The sequence below is a fragment of the Topomyia yanbarensis genome, chromosome 2, assembly GCF_030247195.1.
Source record: "Topomyia yanbarensis strain Yona2022 chromosome 2, ASM3024719v1, whole genome shotgun sequence".
Classification (NCBI taxonomy): domain Eukaryota; kingdom Metazoa; phylum Arthropoda; class Insecta; order Diptera; family Culicidae; genus Topomyia; species Topomyia yanbarensis.
In genome coordinates, this window is record NC_080671.1 from 16,378,268 (window position 1) to 16,393,395 (window position 15,128).

The following is a 15,128-nucleotide window of genomic DNA, read 5'->3' on the forward strand; positions in this document are numbered from 1 at the left end:
ATTTGATTCATTTGATTCATTTGATTCATTTGACTCATTTGACTCATTTGATTCATTTGATTCATTTGATTCATTTGATTCATTTGATTCATTTGATTCATTTGATTCATTTGATTCATTTGATTCATTTGATTCATTTGATTCATTTGATTCATTTGATTCATTTGATTCATTTGACTCATTTGACTCATTTGACTCATTTGATTCATTTGATTCATTTGATTCATTTGATTCATTTGATTCATTTGATTCATTTGATTCATTTGATTCATTTGATTCCTTTGATTCCTTTGATTCATTTGACTCATTTGATTCATTTGATTCATTTGATTCATTTCATTTATTTTATTTATTTCATTCAATTTGATAGTTTGAGTCAATTTAATTTATTTTATTGATATTTAAAAACTATTACTAAATATTGTCTAATTTTATATTTAATGGGGTAATCTAATGATAATCTAAATACATTTTATAAGTTTGATTTATATTAATCATTCTACTCGTTTTATGAATTTGAAAAGCTTTTATTTCATCTTTTGCTTTATTTTTTATTTCGTCCGTTTTTTTGATTTTCTTTAATTTATTCGGCTTTTTCGAGGTTTTATTTGTGAAAGACTAGAAACTGTTTTCATCCCATTTGTAGTTGGGTCCGTTACTTTGTATGAGTTCTGCAAATTAATGAATAATCCACCAGCAGTGTGGCCACTTTTGAATGAGGTCAGATCCGTAGATTTTGAGTTTAGCCCCCAGAATTCAATTTTTTTTTGGAGAAATTATCATAAGTGAATTTGGATTAGTTTTTAATCCCAATTACTGTAGTGTTTTGCTATTTTGAAATTAGTTTTTATTTTTCTCGTTATTTTTTTTGTGGGAGACGAACAACTGTATTTCGATCTATTGTTTTCTCATGATAATAAAGAGCTGAATTGGAGCCATGAGTTTTTTCAGCAACTTCACTTAAGACTTTTCAGTTTTAGATCAGAAAATAGTTGATATTTTCTCTTTGGAACATAAATCAATTTTTCTGTTTTCATTGGAATTATCAAGTTATTTGTTTATTTGTTGTACTGTCACCAACAGACCCGTTGGCCCCAATGGTGGTTACTTAAACTAATTACATTTCAGAATACACATTACTCTAGTTTTTATCGAATTCCTTGTCAGGCTGAAGTCAAACGCCGTCGCCACACTGTTAAACACAAGATGGAGTCCGGTAACAGCGCTATGTTATGAAACAACATAATTATGGTTAAAATCTGCATTTGATAAGTTCAGTTACAATTCTTTGTATTAACGTATTAACGCGAACAATTAAAAAGAGTCACGTCCTGATTAGATTTGCACATTATACTTTACATATAAAAAAAAACTAATAGCGACTCTGGTTTATAGGTTCAAGAGCCTAGTTTCACCCTATTATAGAGGGTGCTTCACTAATTTATTAATCACTCGGTCTACAATTGATGGAATGCGTACAAATTATCACCAACAGCTTTGCTTCCTTGTTATGAACCAAGAAAATAACACGAAGGTATTGAAAACGATTTAATGCTCGAGATTGAGCGCAACGAAAACTAGAATCGAGTGCCCCTAATGTTGCCCTGCCATTTGACACAATACGTTGAACAAAGATGGCAGACGCTACTCTAACCAACGGCTTCAAATGGGTAGGGTGATAATAGAAACACGGTGAAAGTAGGCTCATTAGGCGAGTTGAGAGAACATAATTTTTTATCAGTGCGCCAAAGAGAGAGAAGCATGCAAGCATTGTTAACTTACGCTGAATGCGAAACGAACAGCTGTGCTGCAGAAACTCGATAGCCGGTATATGCGAGAAACCGAAAATATGAAGGATAAATTTCTAAGAATTAATTGACTTTAGGAAGAACTCACATCAGCATATTTACGATCTTTAGAAAATAATAGATCAGCAACATGAATGGCAGATCCCGGCTGGCCCAAATATCACAAATAAGAACATTGAGTGAATTAGCTCGGACTTTTAAGGAATCTTATGACCAAACAACATGCTCGATGTATTGGTAACCCTTTCCATACAGGCATAGTTCACTATCAGTGATCCCAATATGAAAGAGATGTGCATAGTGTGTATACCAGCGAACGTAGATGATCCGGACTCCTACGAAAGTTCTCTTTCGCGGACGTGTATTCTATGCAGAACGTGTAATCTGAATGTGAGAGGAACACACGCAAAGGAATTAATACCTTGCACACGGAAGGAATATCCCAAAAATGGAATTCGATTTCGCGTAATACGCCAACAATGCTACTGTATTCGTTCCACATTGATAATATGAGTGTATGCGGCTGAACCGAAACAGTAGCACAGAGAGTATCGTTATTTGATACAATCTTTTTAAGTTTCCTTGGTAAACACCCTGCCAAGATCAAATTAATGTGCGAATACAATTAATTCCTTTGTGACCTATATTCTAACGATACAAGATGTATCTTCTTCAAATGCATTATGAATCGAACTACCCCTCAGGTACTTAAATACGAAATTTCAGGGATCATTCTATCCTTTATCAGAAACTGAAGTTGAGTTGGACCACGCTTCATTGAATACCAGCTCATTTTCCTTCTTGGAGAACTGGCGTATGCGTAACGAAAATTTGTAGCCAGTTTGTGCAAACAACAAATTATACAAATAGTTATAAAAAATTATACGAAATTAGACGAATAGTTGCTTAGAATTGACGGTAAAGTTTGTTCGAAATAACAATTGCTACAGAATCGTATGCTAGTTGAATTTTCGCTGAAAGCAGCGTAGGAAAATCATTTGTACCCTTCCCTTCGCGAAAGATAAATTTTTATTTTGATAAGGAGCCGTTAACCTTCATCCAATTGTCTAGGCGTAGTGTAATGCAATCGACCGATACGAATTGTGGTCGAAAGCTGGTTATATATGAATAATATTCAATGTTACTTGTCTCCTGTCCCGTGGACCAATGCCCTTTTGCAGAAATCAGCTGTATGATTTCAACTATCGACCCTTTGTGAGTAAATCTTATAGTTCCTCAGAGACATGTCACGTACATTTTTCTGCATATAAATGGAGTACTGGCATACCTTTCCTGCAAAGTCTAAAGCTTATCGCGTCGAACTATCTCGTGTGTTCGAAAAAAACTAGTGAAAAAAATACAATCGTCGTTTCGTTGACATGGCAATTTTTACCTTAGGTTATGTTTCAATTTTGAGCTAAAAAGGCTCACCTATTTCTCGAGTGCGGGATCTGCATCAACGACATCCAGGTTCACAACTGAACAGAACATTAGTTGTTTCTTTTCTTGAAAACTAGCTACATACCCGGTTATCTGTAGTCTGCCGTACTTTATAAGCCTTGCATGTTTGCATACCAGTTGATAATCAATTTCCGCACCTTTTTTTAACGGGCTGTTAGGACCGCAGCTTACAGCTTAAGGGATCTCGGTCCGTCCCGCGAGACAAGATTTACAAAATCGGATGAATTAGCAACTGTCTGCCAAGTAAACACCGGTCCTCGAGAGGAGGACAAAATTTTGCGGCTGTTTGTCTCGAAGTGTGCAACGTCAAGTCCTCTATTTTGTCTAGTCCAAGGTATCCTGCTCCTAACAACGCATGCTAAGTCGTCTGTGATGCAATTAAAATTTCGCATTGATTCCGCTTCTGTCTTCTTCCTGATCTCCTCTTGGGTCTCCCAGGTCTGAAGCGGATCAATCGACTATTACGTAAATCAGATAGCGCTGTAATTCGTAATGTCCACAAATACTAAATTCTCTCCAGCTGTTCTACCAGTTATTCTTTCTGTTCTAGTTCTAGGATATCTAGTTTAAAATGGTTGTTGCATCAGATTGAATTATCACCAAAATGATTGTTTAATATAGTCTAACAACAACTGCGCTGTTTCATCTCAATCTTATAACTTCGATTATCCCTGTTCTAGTCAATATACGTATTCATTACATTATAGACCACGCAAATCCTCATTTTTCTATTATCATAATGCTGAGTAGCTAGACGAGTGAAGATATGTTGGGGTTTCACAAATCTCTGTCCATAAAGGACATAAGAAATATTTATCCACTATCCCCCATAAAGTTTACTCGAACCGATTGTCCACCTGGTTCGACTCGAACAGACAAGACCGACCCGAAAGGGCTGCTTATCGTTTTTGAGAGCCGGTGTGCTTGGTCGAGATGAATAATCAAGTCCTGAACAATTAACTATCTCGTAGGTGTCAGTCCTGAACTCCTTTCCTGAGCTAGGCTCATACCTAAGGTCAAAAGAGTCGACAATTGGCAGGGTCAACATGTCTTCCACCCAAGCGAATTGATCAACTTGCAAGTAGGAGCACGCATCTACCAACCAGCCAAGAAGACTTCCGAACCAATGAGAATGGACCATGCCAGTCGAAGACCACATCTCGTACAGTTCCTGAAATTAGATATTTGTTAGTGCTACTTACAGATTTCATTTCAATGGTAGTAAGAAGTGCCTTATTCTCTCTTGTACAACTCGCTTACCGCTGCACATCTCTTCCGGCATTTCGACGCCGTCGGTCGACCGTCTCATAGAAGAGACCTCTTTCATCGAATCCTCCGTTTCCGTCGAAACTCGTATATGAGACGCTCAAGGATTTCTACTGGCTCGAATATCAACTATCTGAAGCGAAAAAAAACATTTTTTATCACATTAAACATATTCGCTAATCCTATAATCAATAGGAGTTGAGAACAGCTTGATGTTGCTCCAAATGTATGTGATATCCAAGACTGACTTGAATAGTTCCTAGTTTGCATACCTTACATAACTATACTCACTGTTCTTCATTCACTCACTATTTCCGTCAACGACCGCACCTCATATCTGAACAGAACAACAGGGAGTAGCAGCGATATGTATGGAGAAAGTTTTGTGTGTGGCCGTAAGCTGCGGGACTTCAGTTGAATACGCAAATCGTAGAAGATGTCATTTACAGCCGCAAACCGCTTTTTATTCCACGACTGTATTCGTTATCACATGTCACTAATGTCACTAGTCTTGCAGGAAATATGAACTCGTCGACAACCTATTGCCACATCAATTTCTATCTCGGAACCAACACCGTGCTAGCGACCTGGTTCTCTATTAAATACAATTTACTTTATTTTGCCAGAGTTTATACTCATACCGATATTTGCAGCCTCTCTTTTAAAAGGCACAAAAGCCTCTTCCACTGTTCTACGGTCGACTCCAATGGTGTCAAAGTCACCCAGAAACCAAGAAGCATGCGAGATCTTTTAATGATAGTGGCGTTCCTTTGCACAGCAGATCTCGGCATCGCACTTTCAAGCACTCTTCAACAACACATCAGGAAGTGCATCGCTCAGATTCAATACAGTAAGCGTCGTAAACTAGTCGGATGTTTAATAGCCAAAGATGTAGCTTGTTTTTAACCCAAACTATTCAATTTGTCGGGAAGTCAAGCTCAAGCATTATCTGGCACCACAGCTGATTTTATTGCACTGAATCATGGACTAACTTGAAATCCACAAACAGATGATAAGCTCACTAGTTGTTTTCCCAAAATATAGGGTTCGTCTTCTAAAGAGCAATTATTGAAATCGAGAACAATTACTTTGTTGTATTGGTTCGTGTTCGTATAAAAAGTCTAATATTGAATTTCCGGATATAAATATAGATAGACAACTCAATATAGATATCCTAACAACTTCTTCGAACATGTTCAAAGTTTTTGGAGTTGGTTTTTAAGTAACTGCACAAATTTGAACAAGATCTTTCCAATGTTTTTTTTCTTCTGTCTTATTATACTATTTCAGACTATCTCGATGCGAATAATCTGTTGAGTTCATCGGTGATCTGTCACACCAACATCAGGAATGTAATGAAGTTCAGTTATAGGTACCAATAGTATTCCCCATTTGCATTCATGAGAAAAATCCCTTACCGTCAATTATTGGAATTCGCGTTGCTCTGTACTCCAAATGAACGAACTTCAATTTAAATGTTCTAGATTGAACACCAGTCAAATATTACAGAAATATAATTTGGAATTTTTATCTATTCCTAGTCAAATGCAGCAAACGATTAAGGTTCGATTGCTTTAGGAATCCAAAACATGCATGATTGCCTATTTGATGTCATGAAATGAAAAGTGATTGAAACAATCGAATATGTACTATTTTTACTAAAGTTCCGTAGAATTCTGAGAAATTTTGAAAATTCCGTAGATTTCACGAGTTAATCCGTAGATCCGTAGAAAGGACAGAAATCCGTAGATCTACGGAAAAATCCGAAGGGTTGGCCACTCTGTCCACCAGTGATACCTATGTGTAAGAAATGTCTCATCTCACTGCTAGGTGGATTAAGTCGGTTTTTAGGATAACATTCAGTATCAAAGTAGTCCAGTACACTGAAAAAAATCCATGATATTCTGGAATTTAAAACTCTTTAACGAAAATACCGAACAAAAAATTGGAAAAAGTCCACGTGGACATCGTGGGTAGGGGGTAGGGTTCCAGAAATTGTCCACGCTTCTCCACAGAGGGGTAGGTTGGGGTCAAATACCAAGGTATTTCTGTCCACGTGGTATGTGAACGGCCCCTAATGGGGCTGACAAAGTCGGTCGTTGTATTCATTCTACAAAGTACAGAGAAAATCGCAGATTTAAAAAAAAATCTTCCAGTAATTATAGCTGATATCTACAAGAAATTATAGTTTGTAGTCAATCGATTGGGTGCGAATAATTTAATAGCACACATCATGGAATTGAAATATTTGTTGATTAAGTGAAATTTCTTTATTTTCTCAAATAATTTTTCGAGAAAAAAGTTGTGTGCTTCCATTAATTGTAGCTGATATCAAATTCTACCCATTTTTGTATTTAAATGCTGCGATAGAAAAAAAAAGTTTTTTTTTGTGAAATTTCTGTGTTTCTGCGCATTTTTGTGAATATTTTTTTGAGAATATAAAACTATGGTCTTACAGAAACTGTGATACTAGTTACAGTTGTAATTGTAATTATAATTCATTGATGTACGAAAATATTTAAGTCATCGCATCGAATTCAAAATTATATGCTAAATAAGGAAAATTTCTGTATTTCTACGAAGTTTTCATTATTTTTTAGAAAATATTTATTCTTTCAGAACCTGTAGTTGGTATCAAATAATAAATTATAGATGTGTAATATAGCTTGAGAAAAAATAATGTGTGAATAATCGAAGCAATTTCTTCGAATGGTCGTACTACGGATAATCGAATATGGCCTGTATCAATAATTAGACATAATTAAAATGGGTGCATCGCTAACGCCGTGCGCATCCAAATGGATTACGGTTTACATTAATGGGACTCACTACTAATTGAATGAAATCGGTTACAAATATTTAAGAACGGATCTTTCGCAATAACGTCACTGAATCCTTCGCGAAACGCGGGAGGTAGTGATTTTCTGAAGCAACCTTATGGAATTCTAATAAAAATCCAACAAATTATAATGTTATAGGTAGGGCAAATACCAAAAGAACGATTTTTGAATTTTTCGTACTACACGTATAATTCGGCGATAGCACATTCAACTCAACTATAAACAGTAACAAAACTATAATCATTTAATACAGTCAATGAATGTAAGCCAAGGTCATATTGTTTGAAAACATAAGTATAAACAAAATTGTAAACGACACACAGTGAAATGGCCCCTCTTGTTGATACAATAAGAATAGTATTTTTCGAAAAATCTACACGGAAACGAAAAACTACCTAAAATTGAGTTCCTTTGACTCAATCTCGTGGTATCGTGGGGGAACTTAAAATTAGGTAAACCGTGTTGAAGGTAGTTTCCATATAACCACGGCAAAAATTACAACTCATTGATAGGTTTTTTATACTCAAATTTAAGTTGAATTTACCTAATTTTGAGTTCACCCCAAACAACTCAAAAGCAAAGAGAATAGGAAAAGAGACGAATAGTGTGAAGCCAAAAATACCTTATTGAGCAGACCAATCGTGCAATGTAAATAAACATTACTCATGCCTGAGTTGGAGGAGATAAGTATTGTAAATCTATCAAAAAAAAATTTGAATTTTCGTCAGAATTTAGTGCAATCGTGATTGTAAGGTGCATTCTAGAGTCTATGTATGAGTAAAAACAAGTTTTAGAATTATTTCATCTCTTTGTTTCGAAATGCACATCGTTTGATAAACAAATTCAACGATCGACAAAAGGTTTGTTTTCAAAATATAATAGGAGTCATTTAAAGTGCTGCCTTTGGAAACGGTTGCCAAATTCTAGTGTTGAAATCATCGTAAAGGGAGTGTTGCCATTTTGACTGATTTTTACTCTGCGTCTCTTTCACTATTCTCTTTGCTCAAAAGTACCTTCCTCCACGGAAGACCTCGACTGAGTCGAATCTCTCTTTTTGTTTTTGACAACACTAATAAGTGCGAAAGCGACGCACAACTCAAAAGTAAGTTAAAAGAACTTTTCTGCAGGTTGTTTTATTTAACCGTGTATAGTCAACGTATGCTGCGGACAATAAAAAGTCCATTGAAATTTATACTGGAGAAGATCAACCCGCGCTTCGAACCGTAAACCCGTGCAAAACGAACACCGCAGAGATGCCAGATTTGCAGACAAGCCTGCAAATTCGCAGACTTTTAATTTAAGCTGCAGATTTCTTCAATGACGCAGATATTTGCAGATTTTTTAGTTTGGTTGCAGATATTTGCAGATTTTTTAGTTTGGTTGCAGATATTTACAGATTTTTGAATGAAAAGGCTTGTGATTACACTAGCTTTCCTGACATTTTTGTTCTTCCCAGACTTTTAAAATTATTATTGCAGACATTTTAAAAAAGTACCTGGCATCTCTGGAACACCGCTCGTCTGCCAGTGATAACCTCTTACGTGATAAGGGTCGGATCTCTCATTTTTACCGTTCGCCAACTTCTTTCGCAAGGAAGGAGCCATTCAAATTCTCCGCTCAGATCACGAGTTGAACAAAGCTAGTCGGCGTTAGGTAGGTAATCGCACTACATTGGCGACGCCGATAGTTATGTTTGTGTAGTTTGAGGAAATCAGAAAGCTAACAAATAGTGAGGGCGAGTATGGCAATATTCATCATGACGGGATGCAACACTATTAAAGTGGTGTTATTGTTGTTGATAGTATTTCCCTGTAGTTGCTTGTTGTCGTCCGTTTGCCAGATTTCTAAGTCTGAGACAACGGATCGAGTCGTAAGTCACTTCAAAGTCGACGGTACAGCTGATAACATGTCGCTGGAAGATTTCGATCAGTATCTGGGAAGGTGAGCTAAACTAGTTTCGAATATTAGTCTCGGATATTGATAAACATTTCACTTTTTAGTTATCTTGGTGATGATCAGCAAATAGCGTTGATTCTGGACTACGATGGAACACTGGCGGAGATCACATCCCATCCAAACCTCACCTCAATGAGTCCGGAAATGAAACAAACATTAGTCAACATTGCGAACAGTGGAAAAGTGTTCATAGCAGTAATTTCTGGGCGGGATGTGGATGGCGTTAAACAAAAAATCGGAATAGATAATATTGTTTACTCGGGAAATCATGGCTTGGAGGTGCTTTATCCGGATGGAACCCGACACAACCAGGGCATTTCGAAGGAACTAGCCGATAACTTCACTAAGATGGTCGCTCAGCTAACAACAGAAGTAAGTAATTTGGTCTACGGCTCTAATCAAAATGTTTTCATTCAAACATTCCATCAACAGCTAGCTCACAACGGGGCTTGGGTAGAGAACAAAAAAGTATCCCTTACCTTCCATTACCGCCAGGTTGACCCAGCACTGGTACCGGACCTGGAAGCCAAGGTTAAACATGTCATCGAATCGTACGGTTACCGTGCCAACATGGCACATGCAGCCGTGGAAGGTAAGCCTCCGATCACGTGGAACAAAGGGCTGGCCGCCGAATACATCCTGAAGTCGAACTTCGATGAGAACTGGAAATGTCGGAAGGTGATCTTCGCCGGAGATGACACCACAGACGAGGATGTGATGAAAGCTATCAAGGGCACCGGTAGATCGTTTCGAGTGACGAAAAACGCGAATATAGCTACAAATGCGGACTTCATAATTCCCTCCGTGCGTTCGGTGTACCATTTGCTCAAGTGGATAGAAAATAAGGTGACTGTGTGAGTCGGAAAAAAGTAATTTGTGTGGCGGCAGTTGAGGGTAATAAAATGCTTAACATGAAATATTGAATTAGGCTTACGATAATTGTAATGTGCCTAATAAAATTTACAGTTCGTAATGACCGTCTTAAAAGGCGGCCTTTTTTAGTATTTTACTGAAGAACAACTAATGTCTTTACGACCTGTTTACAGCATTTCGTTGGTTTTAATAACGTCTACTGCTGACTAAAACCGATTTAAATTTACTTTGGTGCAACGTTATGCAGCCTACTAAAAATAACAGGTATAGGGATTGTTTATCCTTCTAACATTCCCCATTTAAAGAATACTCAATTTAGCATAAACATCACTGGAGGCTTCAGGGGAAGGCACGGGGGCATGTATATGCAAATCTTTCGTTAATACTTCTTTTGTGAATCATTGTTATTGGTTAAAGTGGTGTACATCGTAGCTTATTGAATCAATACCATTAATGAATAAAACGGATACTAGTAGTCATTAGAGGTATTCAGGGCCGGCGGAAAGCGTGGGTAGTACTACCCATACCGAAAATAACCGAGTGGGTAATTACCCACTCGAAATTTTGAACCATTTCAAAAAAATTAAATGCGCAACGCATGTATCTCGCACTACACATATTTGAAAACATCGATGTACCACAATTCCATTTGCATAAACGAACGTGATTTAATGTGAATGTAATGTAAGCGTATGCATTGCGAAAACGGAAAAATCGTTACTAATGGACCCCTCACCCTATGCTTTCTACCCACTCGGGTGTAAAGTTTTTCGCCGCCCCTGGAGGTATTATATGGAACTAATGGAAATGTCTCGAAAACCGTTTGAGCAAGAATCCAGTACTAGCTGAGGCTCTGGAGCAGAAGACCAAAAACATGTCAAGACGGGTTACGTGAGAAAGCCTACTTCGGAAGAACTTCAAGAAAAGCGTGCGCGTATTTGGTACCTACCTATATACGTTGTGGTGGCGTTTCTTCAAACTTAGTCCTACTGAAAGGACCAGATCTGCCAATATCGCTGTTGTCAGCGCTGATCCGTTTCCGTGAGTTCCGAGTGACTATGCGGGGACATCAGGGAGATATTTCACCAAGTGTGGATGAGAAACAAATACCAATATTGCCAGCGCTTCTTCTGAAAGTCTGAGTCAAATCCCAATATTCACCTTCCGGCTGTGGTCCATTAGGAGGATTATAACAGTCTATTATCTTTCTCCGGACAAAACCAGCGTAGAGGCCGTGTGGCATCCGGCGGGTTGAAGTATTTCAACCAAGAATTCGATCCATTGAGTTCTTGTTCTCGTGTCGTAAGAGGCGACTGAAAACAGGAGTCCTCAAGTCAAGGTGTTTCTCCGTGCCGAGGTCTGAATGGCTGGCAGGACTGAAATATGCCAGTCGCGCACGGAGTGTCGTGGGTCTTGTCGTTTTCGCTTGAAGCAGAAACTAACTCAGTTTCGGACCTAACTGCTGTCAAACCGTTTGTTTGAAGCCAGTTTCCAACCTAGGTTATGCGCCACTGAACTGAAAACCGGGTTGGGTTCCAACCTGAAATATATTTCGGGTTCGCTCACACCACCGCTGTTTGGCGAGAACCCAACTCAGTTTCATTAAAAATGTTCGTTTGAAGCAACTAACCTGGGTTAGTTTCTAGGTTCTCAATCGAAAACGACATAATAGGCCAGATGTAAACAACCGCAGTTTTCCTGTGTATGGTTGCCAAGTTTATATAAGATTGATTTTAAAAAACAAAAAAATAGTTTTTACGTATTATAACGATTTTTTTTTAAATGATGTTGTATTATGTATATTGGACCCAAAATTTATCGAATGGAATGGAAAACTGTATATAGCTTAATGACCCAATTCCATAAAATAGCATCCTAGAACAAAAATTTCATCCTATCGTTATTGTTAACACTTAGAAACTGAAATGAAAACGAACAATGTCAAATATTTTGGCAGATTTAATACTTTACCCTAATACCAGGAATGCTCCGGGTACTCAAACCCCTGTAACTCTGGCCACATAACTGAATAAAACTGAAAATATTCAAACTAGAACTTGCTGTCCCCTGCAGCATTTTTAGCGACTGTTCTAATTAGTTTGAATTTCTTGTCTCGCCGTGGCCATATGTTGTTGGACCTAGTATTGGACTCAATTTTCCCCCCATCCTATCGGGTCTAAGCGTCTGTGCTGAATACTCTCTACACACAAAATAATATCCTTGTAAATATCACAATAAAACTGTGTTCAAAATTACTATAGTTCAATATGTTCACAACAACGAAAATTAAAGTCATTTTAATAGCATTATAGTAAAAAATACTATTATCCCATTAAAAATCTAATGGTAACGCTAACAGTTTTATCCAGTTAAACCAACTATTTCTTTGGGTTAAAATTTAATATATTGGCTGTTGAGTTTACTACGCGTGTTTCCAAAACCATGTACATTTTACTCTTACATTCTAAAATTTACTATGTCTATGGTTAACACAAATGTGGTGTACCGATAAATTTCAACTGACTACATTTTCCTTTAAAATATACTACAAAGGTGGTAATTTTCGGTAGTATGGGACGCTGAGTTTGCGCCATTTTGATAAAATCACATTATTTTCGTTCTGCGTCTCCCGGGGTTCTTTTCGAAGTTTATTTAATTAAAAAAAGGTTTCCTGCAAAAGTGTCGAACAATATTAGAGACGACACACTTACCTTTTCGCGGATAATATTGAAGGTACTTGAATGATTTTAATAATGGTTTGAAGAGGAATTATTTTGGTCCATTTATTTCCTTTATCGCAGAACATATCCATGACTCGCAATTGCAGGATCTGATTTCCAGATGGATTCTGTCATTATTATCCTATAATATAGTACATAATCTGTACTACAGAGCACGGTTTCCAAGTCTAGTATTGGACGATGTTTTTTCGGTGGTAAAATGGACCGGTCACAATTTGCACTGCAGTAGAAGTCTGTCTTGCAGTCTCAAAGCGTTTAATCAGGTCGGCAAGTGCTTCGAACACATGTCAGTATGATCCGCCGACGTTTTTAATTAAAGTCCCAATAACATTGGAGTCTTAAAACATCACCCTCTGCCAACTTCCTGCATAATTAATATACGACCTTATTCGTCGGACTGACGAAAGAAAATTGTTTTTCAACATTTGTAAAATACCAGAGTCCCGATGTTTCGCACAGGAAACAGCTCAGATGATTGTCGGTTATATTAGAAAAACTCTAGAAAGAGTACTGCGGAGACTCCATTTTGGATCGATTGGATTCGCATTTTGCTGTCAAAAAACGAATCCAATCGAACATTGCCTATCCTCAAAGAGAATAGTGAAAGAGACGAAGAGTGAAAATCAGTCAAAACGGCAACACTCCCTTTATGATGATTTCAACACTAGAATTTTGGCAACCGCTTCTACAGGCAGCACTTTAAATGACTCCTATTATATTTTGAAAACAAACCGTATGTCGATCGATGGATTTGTTTATCAAACGATGTGCATTTCGAAACAAAGAGATGAAATAATTCTAAAGCTTATTTTTACTCATACATATACTCTAGAATGCACCTTACAATCACGATTGAGCTAAATTCTGACGAAAATTCAAATTTCTTTTTTGATAGAAGTACAATACTTATCTCCTCCAACTCAGGCATGAGTAATGTTTATTTACATTGCACGATTGGTCTGCTCAATAAGGTATTTTTGGCTTCACACTATTCGTCTCTTTCCCTATTCTCTTTGCCTATCCTTATAACATTGGACGTGTTGCCATACAATGCATACGTTGCCAAAAATGCTGTTTTTCTCTCCGCAGTTCTCTTACTATGAGTTTTTCTAGGTTATATGTACACAATATAAATACAAGCAAGTTTATTAAAATTGAAAAATATAAGGTATAAATTTGAAATCATTGAGCACAAATCAGTGTTTTTATCATGTAGAATAGATTATCTAGTTGTTACAATAGGGATCTAGTGTTCTAAGCTAATAATTCCTAAACGAAAAATGCAGAAATTTATCATTTAAATACTTGGTTGCTATTCTGACAGTAATAGTACTGTCAGAATAGGAACCAAGTGTTCAAATGACGAATTACTACATTTTTCGTTTAAGAATTATGAGCTTAGAACATTAGATCCACAAACTTTTAGTAAAAATCATAGCAAGCGAGGTCAAATTTACTATGAATGGACGTTGTGACGGGAATACTGCAGCTATCAATTTAACTACTTTTATAGTAAAAAAGGAATACCATACAGGGAAAAAAGTACTACACACATGGTAAAAAATTCAGAACACGCATATATTTTGATATGGTAAAAATGGCTATTTACATCGTTGCAGTAAAAGCATAATATTATCAGCTGAAAATTATGGGCACATTGTATTTAATTTAACCCTCTGAAATAGTAATTTGAACCGCAACATTATTTTGTGTGTATGTATTTAAAACACAGTTCTAAGGGCATGTTCAGGAGCGTTTTATTTTGTATAGGAATTTTAAAGTAGAACTGGAACTGGAACATTCACATCCCCACCCGGTCAAAAAAATGCGGACGAATATGGTCAGGCGATTAAAACAGTTTGACGTTTAACTCAATTGCCCCTACACTAAGAAAAATAGTGTGGTAATATTTACCATATGAGGAGGTAAATTCGATCTTGTGGGTATAGTGATTATTAGCCGACTACAGCATTAGGTGACTTTAACTATATGCATATTCAAGTATACTATACATGAGATCAGTAAGATAATAGTAATATTGAACACTCCATTGTAAGTATAACCAATGTATGTACAACGATCAGCGTAACAATATGCATAGTAATATTCACCTGAAAATGTTTGTACTAACAAACCCAGAAGAATCATACTATCATGGTAAAATTGAACACTAGACGTTGTGT

General features: G+C 36.9%; 2 protein-coding genes across 3 annotated transcripts in view; one reads left to right on the forward strand and one right to left on the reverse strand.

The window, feature by feature from the left end:
- Positions 1–11,338, reverse strand: part of LOC131679019 (ras-related and estrogen-regulated growth inhibitor) — a 65,446-nt gene extending 54,108 nt beyond the window's left edge. Inside the window, exon 1 of one of the 2 annotated variants that reach the window (XM_058959532.1) lies at positions 11,154–11,338. The gene's annotated coding sequence lies outside the window, so the exon portion shown is untranslated. The remainder of the gene's footprint in view (positions 1–11,153) is intronic. The other variant, XM_058959533.1, reaches the window with a different exon arrangement.
- On the forward strand, positions 8,889–10,351 carry LOC131679020 (uncharacterized). The gene is made up of 3 exons (XM_058959534.1): positions 8,889–9,316; positions 9,376–9,703; positions 9,764–10,351. Exons 1-3 carry the CDS (start codon positions 9,117–9,119, stop codon positions 10,187–10,189), a joined length of 954 nt encoding a protein of 317 aa, XP_058815517.1. The 5' UTR covers positions 8,889–9,116; the 3' UTR covers positions 10,190–10,351.
- Positions 11,339–15,128: the final 3,790 nt, after the last annotated feature.